The 11,787-nt window shown below is 58.0% G+C and overlaps 1 protein-coding gene across 6 annotated transcripts in view; it reads left to right on the top strand.

Moving 5' to 3' along the window:
• The window catches only part of RNF44 (ring finger protein 44), a 14,607-nt gene extending 3,953 nt beyond the window's left edge, over positions 1-10,654 (top strand). Inside the window, exons 1-12 of one of the 6 annotated variants that reach the window (XM_045284766.1) lie at positions 522-1,328; positions 2,036-2,138; positions 5,726-5,867; positions 5,978-6,170; positions 6,471-6,662; positions 6,869-7,045; positions 7,132-7,293; positions 7,382-7,506; positions 7,625-7,712; positions 7,798-7,919; positions 8,029-8,128; positions 8,311-10,654. In XM_045284766.1, coding sequence (XP_045140701.1) covers positions 5,761-5,867; positions 5,978-6,170; positions 6,471-6,662; positions 6,869-7,045; positions 7,132-7,293; positions 7,382-7,506; positions 7,625-7,712; positions 7,798-7,919; positions 8,029-8,128; positions 8,311-8,373 — 1,329 coding nt within the window. In that variant the 5' untranslated portion in view covers positions 522-1,328; positions 2,036-2,138; positions 5,726-5,760 and the 3' untranslated portion in view covers positions 8,374-10,654. Of the gene's footprint in view, positions 1-520; positions 1,329-1,822; positions 2,139-2,318; positions 2,618-5,725; positions 5,868-5,977; positions 6,171-6,470; positions 6,663-6,868; positions 7,046-7,131; positions 7,294-7,381; positions 7,507-7,624; positions 7,713-7,797; positions 7,920-8,028; positions 8,129-8,310 lie in introns of those variants that run through there. The other 5 variants (XM_045284769.1, XM_004696810.2, XM_045284768.1 and 2 more) reach the window with 5 other exon arrangements.
• The last annotated feature ends 1,133 nt before the right edge of the window (positions 10,655-11,787 follow it).

An 11,787-nucleotide genomic window follows, 5' to 3' on the forward strand; every position in this document is an offset into this window, starting at 1 on the left:
GGGCTTAAGTGGAGAGCAAATGTTTTGAGAATGATGAGGGCAATGAATGTACAAATGCGCTTTACACAATTGATGTATGTATGGACTGTGATAAGAGTTGTATGAGCCCCTAATAAAACGATTAAAAAAAAACCACCCAGCCATTGTTAAAACGTTAACAGGGTTGTTAAAAAAAAATTACAAAACGTATAGAGTAAAAAACAAATCTAGTCTCTTAACCCAGTTTTCCCATTTAGTTCTCTTTGGGGATAGTTAACCACTGTACCCTTTGATGTTGTATATGTGTATCCGATTTAAAGTAGTTACACGCTAGCCCAGCACTTTGTATTTAACTTTTAAATTTGGGGTTATGAAATATATCCAAGTACTGAAAACGACTCCTGCCCCGCGCCCACCCGCGGCCCTGTGTAGAGCTCTCCTGGAGGCAGGCCCTCACGCCCCTCCAACGGCCTCCGTGGGGCCTGAAGAGATGTCCCGTGGTCCTGTGAATGCTTCCTCCTCTGCGCAGTCTGTCCGGATCTTGGACATTTCGGGTATCACTGCTTTTAGGAATTACTTTGGCTTCTGTAATTGCTGTAGATACTATAGCCCTCTGTATAATGTCTGACTGGGAAGGCATCGAGGCACAAAGGAACTCAGCGTGGCTTTGACTGGGGTTCAGATTCCCCTACTTGTAGTTGTGTGACCAGAGACAAATGATGCCCCCTTCCCGCCCCCCACTTAAATCTCCAAGACGGTCCCCGTTTGTAAACTGGGCAAACCGGTGATCCTTTTTCTCTTATAACTGCTGGGACTGAGGAGAGTAGGAAACTCGGGACGTATACGGGCTTCATTGGGCGTAGTTCCCCGATTTTCCTTTTGCGGGGACGCCGGTCCGAGGGAAGGCCGGGCGACCCAGCAGTTCAGTCTTGCCCCCTACAAACTGCTCCCCGCCCCTTCCCCTGCTGCAGCCACGCTGGGGGGGGGGCTCAATTTCTGTTACGTCAGTGCGCGCAGAGCCAATCCCCCTGACTGGCAGACGTTAGCTTATTTGCATCCGCTGCCCTTCATTGGTCCGTTAGGCGAGCCAGACCCGCCCAGTTTTTTTTAAAGCCGCCGTGTATAAACAAGGAGCTACCGGGCAGCAGTGCCATGATGTCATTGCGGCGCAGCAGCTTGGGGAGCTGACGTCATCTCCGCGAAGGGGGCCGGCCCAGCGTTGTTAGGGACATCCAAACCTCTAGGCTGGTTCAAGAGGCCTGTCCCCACCCCTTGGCCGCCTAGCTCTAGCTCTTTGCACTTCAGTGGCTGGGACGATGCTCCATCCCCAAGGAGAGGACCTTGGCACAGTAAGTCCGGACTGCGGATGATCGGGAGGGACCCATTTCTCAGGCAGGGAAACTGAGGCCCATTGGCGTGGTGGTTCGCGAATTGGCGTGGTGCATCGAGTTGCCGCCGATAGCTATGATCGTGCCACCCCTGGGTCTCTCCTTCGTTAGGCCAGGACCCGTGGCGCCGCCCCTTGCCTCTTAACTATCGCTGTGGTAACTTTAAACGCGAAGGCGGGGGCGAGGAGGTGGTTTTAAAAAAAGAGCCTGCCTCTCAAGATGGCGGTCCGGTGGTCACGTGCCCGGTTGCGGTGAGTGATTGGTTCTCGTGGCCCTTGGGGGCGGAGCTCTCGTTGCGGGGTGGAGTCTTCGCGGGCTCGCCGCCGGCTACTGTTTGCCGGAGCCTCCCGGCGCGCCCCCGCGAGCCCCCTCCCACCCGGCGCGCGACCCCGCCGCTCTGAATGTTGTGAATCAAATGTGAGGTTTGTTACATTCCGCTGCCGCGGCGGACAGTTCTTAAAGGGCCAGCTGCCAGCTGCCGCGCAAACACGGCCCGTCCTGCACCGCCTCCCCCTCCCGCTTCTCAAGAGCCTAGGCTGGGAGAGGCGGACCGCGCGTGGGCCTCGGGAAGCAGACGTGGTCGGGAGGACAACAAAGAGAGAAGGCCCCGGAAGGAGCCGGGCTGCCCCCGGACCAAGGGGTGGGAAGGAAAGCACATTGTTCCGCAGGTCGGGGGCTCTTAGAGGGTCGAGGGTGCCCTCCCGCGCCCTGCCCAGCTTCGCTGCCCTCGAACGAGAACAAAGGAGTCAACGTGTGGCCAGGCAGCCGAAGGTGAGTCGGGGCCAGGGCCCCTAACTCCCGATTCCCACACCCTTGAGATTCCTGTCCTTCTCTGGGATTGAGGGGCCTTGGTCTAGCCGGCTTCCCAGGGGTTAATCACGGGAGCCGGGTTGGGGTTGGTGAGACCCCTGGAACTGGGGACCCCCAAGGCCGGACCGGATCTCCCCCTCAGGAGGCTGAGCGCTGCGGTTGGAGGGGAAGGAGCCGCCCCCTCCCCCTGCTGCCGCCACTTCCTTTGTTGTTGCTTTTGTCTCACGCCGAGCACATGGTCCGGGATCCTCGGCTCTTAAAGTCACAGCGCTCCGGCCGGGCGCCGCAGGCTGGTCCCCGGCCATGCAGTGTCCCTGTGAGCGAGGCACAAAGGAATTGGGGGAAGTGAAGCGGCACCTCTGGGCCCTGATGTCCGAGCCCTGGCCCCCCAGCCCACCTTGGGAGCGGAATAGACGGGTAGCTACCTGGAGCCCCGCAAGGTACCACTGGCCTATGTTGGGGGAGGCCCGGCCCACAGGGACACTGATTGCCTCCCGCACTAATAATGAAACATGACCGCCTCATTTTTTCACTTCTAGACTTAGGACATTTGGGGTACCCTGGGAAGGAGATATCTCCACCCCCGTTTTATATTGGTGGCCATTGAGGCTCACAGAAGTAAGGCATTTCCTTGCCCAAGGTCACCCAGGAAATTGGCCAAGGACTTAGCTCAGAGCCTGGTGGTTTTGGCCCTCAGGGCCTCCAGGCACCGCACATTGGGAAGCTCAGTCAAGTTAGAGGGAGCCTTCATCACCTGCCCTGGGGCAGGGGTGTGGGGGTAGGGTAGCTTCTCAGCCTGCTAGTCTACTCAAGCTGCTGAGGTCTGACTTTACTCATCTGCTAAAAAGCGGTGCACACGGATCCCCGTGGTCAAGGCTTCTCTAAAGCATGGTGGGGATCGCGGCTTAGAACTGGCTGTCTGTGTTGGGGGTGGTGGGGAGACAGGAATGCTGCAGAGTGCATGGACTACCTGCTGGAACCTGCAAGGTTACCTTTGTACACACCTTGGGGGGAGGGTCCCTTGGAAAGGCAGAGCAGGTTTAGGGGTAGTTCATGCTATTTGACCTTGAGCAAGTTGCTAATTTCCCCCAGGACCCCACTTGCTTTTCCTCCCCAGTGAGAGAATCCGGATAAGGAAGTTCATTTTGGGGGCCTCTGGTGCCAGTGAGAGTCAGGGCCCAGGTTGCTTGGCTAGTTCAAACCCCCTCTAGCTTTGTGGCCTAGAGTAAGTCACAGCCAGCCTTAGTTTGCTCTATTGTGAAGTGGGTGTGTCCTCTAGGTGGGCCTCTCTTCTAGGAAGTGAAGCACTGACCCCTCCCCTCCCTACCTGGGCATTTCCTCCCAAGCAGCATGCTCCCCGCAGCTCCTGCTGCCCTGTTTGTACTTGGGGGCCAGCATCACTTATTTTCCAATAACTTCTCTCATCCAGACTGACTTGAAACTTCACAAAGCACTGCTACCCTGTGACCCTGTGAAGTGGTTCCACGCAGGCTCAGGGTCGCTATGAGTCAGGATTGACTGGATGTCGGTGGGTGCCGTCACTACCCAGGAGCCCTTTGTCCCTTAAGGGGTTGTTCCTGGAAGGGCTGAGGGTCAGAGGGCGAGTGGTCTGCCCAAACTCTTCAGCCAAGACTCTGGCCAAAAGGCTGGGTGTCATGTGACAACGTGATGGTTGGCCTTGTCGCTTTGGGCACTGTTGTCCCCAGCCAGAAGTCATTTCTGTCTGCTGGTTTGGTTTGTGTGCTCCTTGTCCTCTTGAGGAGGGAGGAAGTGCCTTGGAAGTGAGCTGGTCACAAGGGAGAGTCCTCCAGACCTGGGCCTTTGAGGGTTCCCCGCACCTGTGCCCTGGCCCTTCCACTACCAGCCAGAAGGCTTGGTGCAAGAGGAACAGCAGAAGCCTGGCTGACTAATGATGTGAGGCCGGCCCCAGTCGGACTGGCCCGGGGCTCACTGTCCTTGCCTTTATGTTGCCCCTCAGTGGATGAACGGGGTGGGGGAGTGGGGCTTTGGGGCTTCTGGGCCCCAGACCTGGCTGTTCTGGGAAACCTTCAGGGTATTTGCTACCCTGGCCCTTGGTGCCCACCCCTCCAAAGACCCCTCCCGAGGCTCGGGGGTGGGGCCTGGAGTCTGTTTTTGCTCTTTGTGAGTTTCCTCTTGTTTCCCTTGGTGGCCAGTGTGCACGTGTGAATGGGTGTATGCACTCGGCCCGCACTTGACGTCACAAACGTGTGGTGGGCAGTGGCCTAATGGCCAGGAAAGCGTGCTCATGCCCCAGGCCCATGGGCAACCAAGGGGGCTGAGCAGAAACCTTTACTCAGCGGGGCGAGGTTTTCTTCCGCTTCTCCCCTCTGGAGGCCAGGCTTCAGTCATCTCCTTAGCCTCGTCATTGTGCTTCCTTCGCCTCCGTCACTTGGGGGCGGGCTGGGGATGTTGGGTGGCCAGCTCTCCTCAGTGCACAGCTTGCCTCCCCGGGCTGGGGCCCTGTACGTGGAGGCTCCCACGGGTTCAGAGGAGGCCCTCCTGCTGCTGCTGCTTTTTAAAAATCATTTATTGGGAGCTCTTACAGATATTTTAACAATCCATAATTCAATTAGAGCAAGCATAATTGTACAATTGCTGTCACCATCCATTTCAAAACATTTTCTTTCTTCTTGAACTCTTAGCCATCAGCTCCTTCTATCCCCTCCCTCCCCCAAGGCCTCTGCTTCTCTCTACCCACATGGAGGAAGTGGGCCTTCCCAGCTGGCTGCCTGCAGGCGGGATGCGGCCCGAGGGAGCAACATGGTGGATGCTAGGGCATTAGGTTAGCTGGGGAAGGGCTCAGGGCTGGTCCTGTTTGAGGCCAGGCCTGACGGGTTCCAGAGCCTTCTGCAGCCTCAGCGACTTTTGGAAGTATCTGAGCCATGGCCCTAACTACTGTCACAAACCTTCAGCTCCAACCTAGCAGGGGAACTATCCCCTCAGCTTCCTGGCTTAAGCCCTTCCTATTTTTGTGCCACTTGTCCCACCTTCCACCCTAGGAACCCTTGGAGCCAGGGCTTGGGTGCATGCCAGACCCACCCAGTTCACTGGGGCCATGGGACCTCTCCCTGCCCCCACAGTCTCGAAGCCCATGTTCTGAGGATTGGTCAGGGCTGGACAGGTTAAGAAGGAAATAAAGAAAGAATACAGCCCTGCTTTGGACCAGGGGCCTCTGGGGCAGGAACCAGGGGGCTGGCCTGCGTTCCTGCCTGTCAGTCAGCCAGTGGAAGAGAGGAAACCAGAGTCCCCCGGAACCTCCACCCTCCTGGCACCCACCAACCAGCCGCCCAGCCCTCTGAACCTGCCCTGACTGCAGGGAGGCTCCTCCTGGTTCACAGAGCAGGAAGCTGAGGCCACTGCTGAGAAGGCAGAGCTGGACCACTCGATGTCTGGGAGGGGCCAGACCCAGTGCACAGGGGCCCTGGGATCAGACTACAGAGGCTTGAATCTCTCCCGACCAGATGGGGCCAGCAGTGAGTGAGCAGGGCCTCTCTGTGCCTCAGTTTCTTCATCTGTTTGCCTCCTAGGGGTGTGAGCCCCAGCCCAGTCCCTCCAACCCCTGATGCGACCATGGGCGGTGGCAGTGACTAGGTGGCCCCCCTCTGCACCTGTGGGTCAGCGGCGATTCTCGGCAGGGCCCGGAAGTGTCCCTGGCCAGCTCCGGCACAGGTAAGGAGCTGCCCTGGCCTGGAAGGTCAGGTTGGGGGTGTTGGTGGTACCAGCTGGGAAGAGAGGGAGGAGCTCCCTCAGTCTACTGGAGCTTCCTCTCTGTGGTGCAGCCTTGGCCGTGAGGGCCCCCTGGCCGGCCCGCCTGCCCAGGATGAGCGCTTACCCTCCCAGCAGCTGCCGCCCCGACCACCTCACCTCTCTGTAGAGGAGCAGCGCCGAGCCTCGGCTCCTGCCGGCGGGAGCCCCCGGATGCTGCACCCAGCCACCCAGCAGAGCCCGTTCATGGTTGATCTCCACGAGCAGGTATGCGGACCCCAACACTCCCCGCCCACTGTGTCTCCAGCCTCAGCAAGGGTGTGCACATTGTCCCAGTTCTTGGCGCCCCGCTTCCCTCACTGCTGCGTGCTCCAGCTCCAGCTCTCAGGCAGGTAAACTGAGGCCAGAAGAAAGAGGCTGTGCAGAGCTGGTAGTCCCTTCCACGCACACTGGGTTCCCAGAGGGTTCTTGGTTCCTGGGGCAGGAAGCAGCCAAGTCTGCAGGTTGGGAAGGGCCCCCGGCTGATTCTCACAGGGAGCCAGTGTGACCAGACCGCCCTCCCTACAGCCCGCTGGGCCTCCTCTTCCACAGGTGCACCAGGGGCCCGTCCCTCTGTCCTACACAGTCACCACCGTGACCACTCAAGGCTTTCCGGTGCCTTCGGGCCAGCCCATCCCTGGCTGTAGTGCCCAGCAGCTCCCAGCATGCTCCGTGATGTTCAGCGGACAGCACTACCCTTTGTGCTGCCTCCCACCCCCGGTGAGTATGCCCAGTGAGCCGGACAGCCCAGACCATGCTCTTGCCCCTATCCTGGGGGCAAAGCAGTGCCCAGCCCATAGGCCATGGCCCCCCTCAGGAGAGGAGTGTAGTGGGCCCCACTTGGGGCCGAGCTGCCTCAGGTCAACGCTGGTGGGAGACCCAGGCCTGAGCCCGAGGAGCCCTGTCCAGCCGTGCCATCCCCACAGCTGATCCAGGCGTGCACCATGCAGCAGCTCCCAGTGCCCTACCAGGTCTACCCGCCCCTCCTCTCCAGCGACCACTACATCCTGCACCCGCCACCGCCGCCAGCCCCGCCTACCCAGCCTCCCCACATGGCGCCGCTGGGGCAGTTCATGTCACTGCAGACCCAGCACCCGAGGATGGTGAGTGGGGAGTGGGGCTGCAGCCGGGGCCTGTGGAAGTTCCCCCGCCTGGCCAGCCACACCAACCCCAGCCCCACTTCCTCTAGCCCCTGCAGCGGCTTGACAACGATGTGGAGCTGCGGGGGGACCAGCACCCCCTGGGGAGCTTCACCTACTCCACCTCTGCGCCTGGTCCCACCCTCTCTCCCTCTGTGCCACTGCACTACCTGCCGCATGAGCCACTGCCCCAGGAGCTGCCCTTCGGCATGGTGAGTGCCCACCCCCCCACACACACACCGGTGGCCAGGGCAGGGCTGGTGTGGCCCTGGGTTGACCTGCTGCTGATCACTCCCTCAGCCATATTCCCACATGATGCCGCGGAGACTGAGCACCCAGAGATACCGCCTGCAACAGCCGATGCCACCACCCCCGCCGCCGCCACCACCACCACCTTATTACCCCAGTTTCCTGCCCTACTTCCTGTGAGTACCAGCAGCTCTGCCCCAGGGCACTGCCGGCCTCTGTGCTCCAGACCTCGGGCTGTCCCCAGGCAAACGTCTGCTTTGTCTGCCCCTGAGGGTCCACACTTGTCCCCTTCAGCTCGATGCTGCCAATGTCACCCACCGCCATGGGGCCCACCATCAGCCTGGACCTCGATGTGGACGATGTGGAAATGGAGAACTATGAGGTAGGAGGGCACCTACCACGGGAGCAGGGGAGAGCTCTGGCCGCAGAGCGGTTGGTGACAGGCCCCCCCATCACCCCCAATGCAGGCCCTCCTGAACCTGGCAGAGCGCCTGGGCGATGCCAAGCCTCGAGGCCTCACCAAAGCCGACATAGAGCAGCTACCATCCTACCGCTTCAACCCCGACAGCCATCAGTCGGAGCAGACGCTGTGAGTGCCGCCGGCACCACCCCAGGGTGTGGGTGTGGGGGCTGGGGAGTTGACCCTCACGGGGTTCTCAGCCAACCTAGATGACTGGGCCTCCCTCCCTGACCCCTAGGTGCGTCGTCTGCTTCAGTGACTTCGAGGCACGGCAGCTGCTCCGGGTCCTCCCCTGCAACCATGAGTTCCATGCCAAGTGTGTGGACAAGTGGTTAAAGGTAACACCGGAGAAGGGGTGTGGCTTGGAGGGCTCCCCCCTCATCTTTAGCATCCAGAAGTTCCCGCTCCTTGCAGGGGGCCTCAGGATCCCTAGAGTCAGGAGGGTGTGAGCAGTGGGGGGCAGAGGGCAGGTGAGGCTGCAGCCTGATGTGTTGTTCTCCCCCCACCCCCTTCCTCCCAGGCCAACCGGACATGCCCCATCTGCCGGGCAGACGCCTCCGAGGTGCCCAGGGAGGCCGAGTGAGGCCTCACAGCTGTCCAGGAGAGCCCTGCCCAGAGCTCCGGAACCTTGGGGGGCGGGACCCCAGGAGGATGGGAGGGAGTTCCCGAGCCTGCCCCGCCATCCTGCCTGCCTCTCCAGAGCTGGTGCCAGGGTCAGCCCTGAGAGACGCCCCTGCAATAAGCCCCCTGCATTTGCCAAGCTCCAAAGACTCCTTCCCCGATCTGCCTGCCTGTCCTCTCGCCATGGGGGCCACTGCCTGCCTGTCCTCTCGCCATGGGGGCCATCCGAGCCTCCCCCCGCCTTTCTCCAGTTTGCCTGGGGCCTCTCTCTTCCTCCTTGGCCCCGGGAACCAGGGCCCCTTCTCTGACGCTGGTGGGGACGGTGGGCTTCAGCATGGGCAGCGGGGCCCCTCCTGGATCACCTGGTCTCTTGCACTGAAGTGGCGTCCCCTTGACCCAGTTGGCGCTGGAGAGCGCCCAGGCAGGTGGGCGCTAGGCCATTTCCTGAGCCTCTGGCCGCATCTTCCCACCTTGGTCTCAGGCAGACTCAGGCTGCTGAGCTGGATGGTTCTGGCTCTGAGGAGACCCTCACTCTGGCCACATTCCACTCCCCTGACCCAGGCTGGAGGGCACAGAGCCCACCCGCCTCGCAGACAGTAGGCATGGCAAGGGGTCAAGGTCCCTGAGGGCCACTCCTGTCGGCCTCCCTGCGCGGTCCCGCCTGCCTGCCCGAGCCCCTGTCCTTGTGCATGAATGTGAGGAGCAGCAGTTTGCGTTTATTCATTTGGCCCAAAATTGCGTATAGGATTTGGGGGTGTGGATTTTAAAAACTCTTTTTTTCCTTTTGGTTTAATGTGGGGGGGGGTATAGGAACCACCCAGGACCGAGTGCCCCCAAGCAGGGATGCCCACCAGAGCAGCCCGGCCTGCGTGCATGTGAGCGGCTGGGGCTGGGCCGGGCGGGCGTACGGGTGGGGGTCTGTGCTCAGCTGAAAACTGCCATGCACTGTACTGCACATGTACCCAGAGCCGACCGTGACAGCTCGCTTTTCAGGGCATTTCCCTCCAACCAGGGCCCGCCTCTCACCTGCCAGGGCTTCCGGAGGACAGGGACTAAGGACCAAGGAGGGCATGGCCCCCTTCCACGGGGCCCTTTCCAGCCTCTGGGCCCTGCTCTGCACGGTCTGGAGGGAGGGGGCCCTGGAGGGTCTGGCTGAGCTCCCCCAACTCCCGGTCCCCACCCCCATCTAAGCCCCTCCCCCCGCTGGGGTAGCTGCCCCAATGAACGAACCGCGTGTGGGGCCGGCACATCCTAGCAGGCAGCCCCTGGCGCCTGCTGCCTCAGGGATGCTCCAACCACCCTCGTTCTCCCTGCAGCCGCCCTGGCCCCCCACCCCCACCCAGCCCTCCTGGGGCCCCATCAGCCTGGCCCCAGCCCTGAGGAGAACCCAAAGTCTTACTGTATATAACTCCAGGTGACGTTTCTATATTTATAGCAGTGTTGAAAACCCACGTGTTTTACACAGAGAACCACCCGCTCCAACCCCCCTCCCTTCCCCACTCCAACAGAGGTTTGCAGAAAACCCTCACAGCTCCTGGGGCAGGCGGAAACGGGCTCACGCCTGCATGTCCTGTCGGCTCGGCTGCAGCCACGATGCCAACGAGCAGCTACTGGGGGAGGGTGGGGCACAACATTTAAAGAAAAATCATTAAAAAAAAAAGATTTATAAGACAATTATTTAGGATGTTTGTGATTTGCTGATCTTGCTATAGATGCCATGTTACCAATGATTTCCTGTGGTGGGGGCTTGTCGTTGTTTACTCTGATTGACCGACTTCTGGCCTAGGCATGACCGTGGGCGCCGCCCCAGCCCTGGCTGGGTCCAGCGCCTGTGTCGTGTGTTGGAAAGGTTTTATATTTATATATATACATATAATTCTATGTGTGTATATATATATATATGTAATGGGGGGCCCTATTCCTTGCACATTTTACAGTTACCTCATTTTTCCCATGTATGTATTTGAGAAAATGCTAATATATAGAGAAAAAAATGGTTCTTAAAGCTTAAATGTGTGGTTTTTTCCATTCTATTGGATTCACATTGGTTTGTAGCATTTAACATAACTAGTATGTTGTATTATATATATGTGTATACTGATTGAAATTTTTAACAGATTTGTACTTTTTTTAAAATGAAAGTTGCTAGTTCTGCTTGACCAAGTAGTGCAATCATTATTTTTTTTAATATTGTTGCTGATTTCAGAGGGATATTCACTAATAAATGTATGATGTCTACCGAGTGCCGCCCGCGCTGTCTGCCGCCTTCTTTTGCCCGGAAATCCCCAGGGTGCAGGTAGGGGGTCTGGAGGGACAGGGGTGAGGGGGCAGGAAAGCATGGCCTCCGCTGTGGGTATTGGGGTCTCAGTGATGATGTTCACCCAGAAATGTGGCGGGATTCTGTTGGCACTTTTCTGTGTGGGAAGCCCAGGTTCAGGTCACAGACCAGTGCCGCTCGCCCCCAGTGGGCACTTGATGGTGGAGGCCGGCAGGTGGCTATGATGCCACACAGCTTTCAGTGGGGCTTCCAAAGCAGCGGTTCTCCACCTTCCTCATGCGCGACCCCTTAATACAGTTCCTCATGCTGTGGTGACCCGCCTCATCCCAAATTAGTCTCCCTGAGGGCCATGAAATTATTTTCATTGCTACTTCATAACTCTGGTTGTGCTACTGTGATGAATCGGGTGTGCAAGTGCATCCTTTCCAGATGATGACTACTGAACATTTTGTTCCAAGATTTCACAGAAGAATAATCCTGATCAAAGGGAGGGAAATGTAGAACAGATTTCAAATTCTCGTAGATGTGGACCCTAGACTTGAAAAGTAGATGAATTCTTGAAATCATTCCACTAAGAAAACCTTGAACCCTTAAACCAAGAAGTATCCCCTAAAGTAGTCTTAGAAACCAGCGATACTGTAGGTTGGCTAACAGAGAAAGGTCTGCCTTGAGCACTGTGATCTTTAATAACTTCCTATATGGGGAGCTCAGAAGGACCACAGCAACTTGAGAGATTGGACGGGGCTTTAGGGACAGTGGAGTTCCCATTAAAGGGGGATGGCTGGGAAAAGGAGGGTGGGAGGGAATGGTTGAATGACTCAAAGAAAGCGACACAATGTTACTCAATGGTGTATGTTTTACTTAGTATAAATCATGAGCCACACAATGAGTACAATTTAAAGGTGGGAAAAGAAAAAGAACTGTAGGCTAAGGGGCTTGAGAGGCATATGAACGGAATATCAGCACATGGAGGCTTTACTTGGTTCTTGACTCAAACGGACTCCAAAAATGAGAGGGTGCATGCCAACTGAAATTACGGTTAATCTTTTAACCATAACAAATATGAAGAAGGCTGATGGTGCCCAGCTATCAAAAGAT

The sequence above is a fragment of the Echinops telfairi genome, unplaced genomic scaffold (assembly GCF_000313985.2).
Source record: "Echinops telfairi isolate 266 unplaced genomic scaffold, ASM31398v2 ScPeMD7_7469;HRSCAF=8507_0, whole genome shotgun sequence".
Taxonomy (NCBI): domain Eukaryota; kingdom Metazoa; phylum Chordata; class Mammalia; order Afrosoricida; family Tenrecidae; genus Echinops; species Echinops telfairi.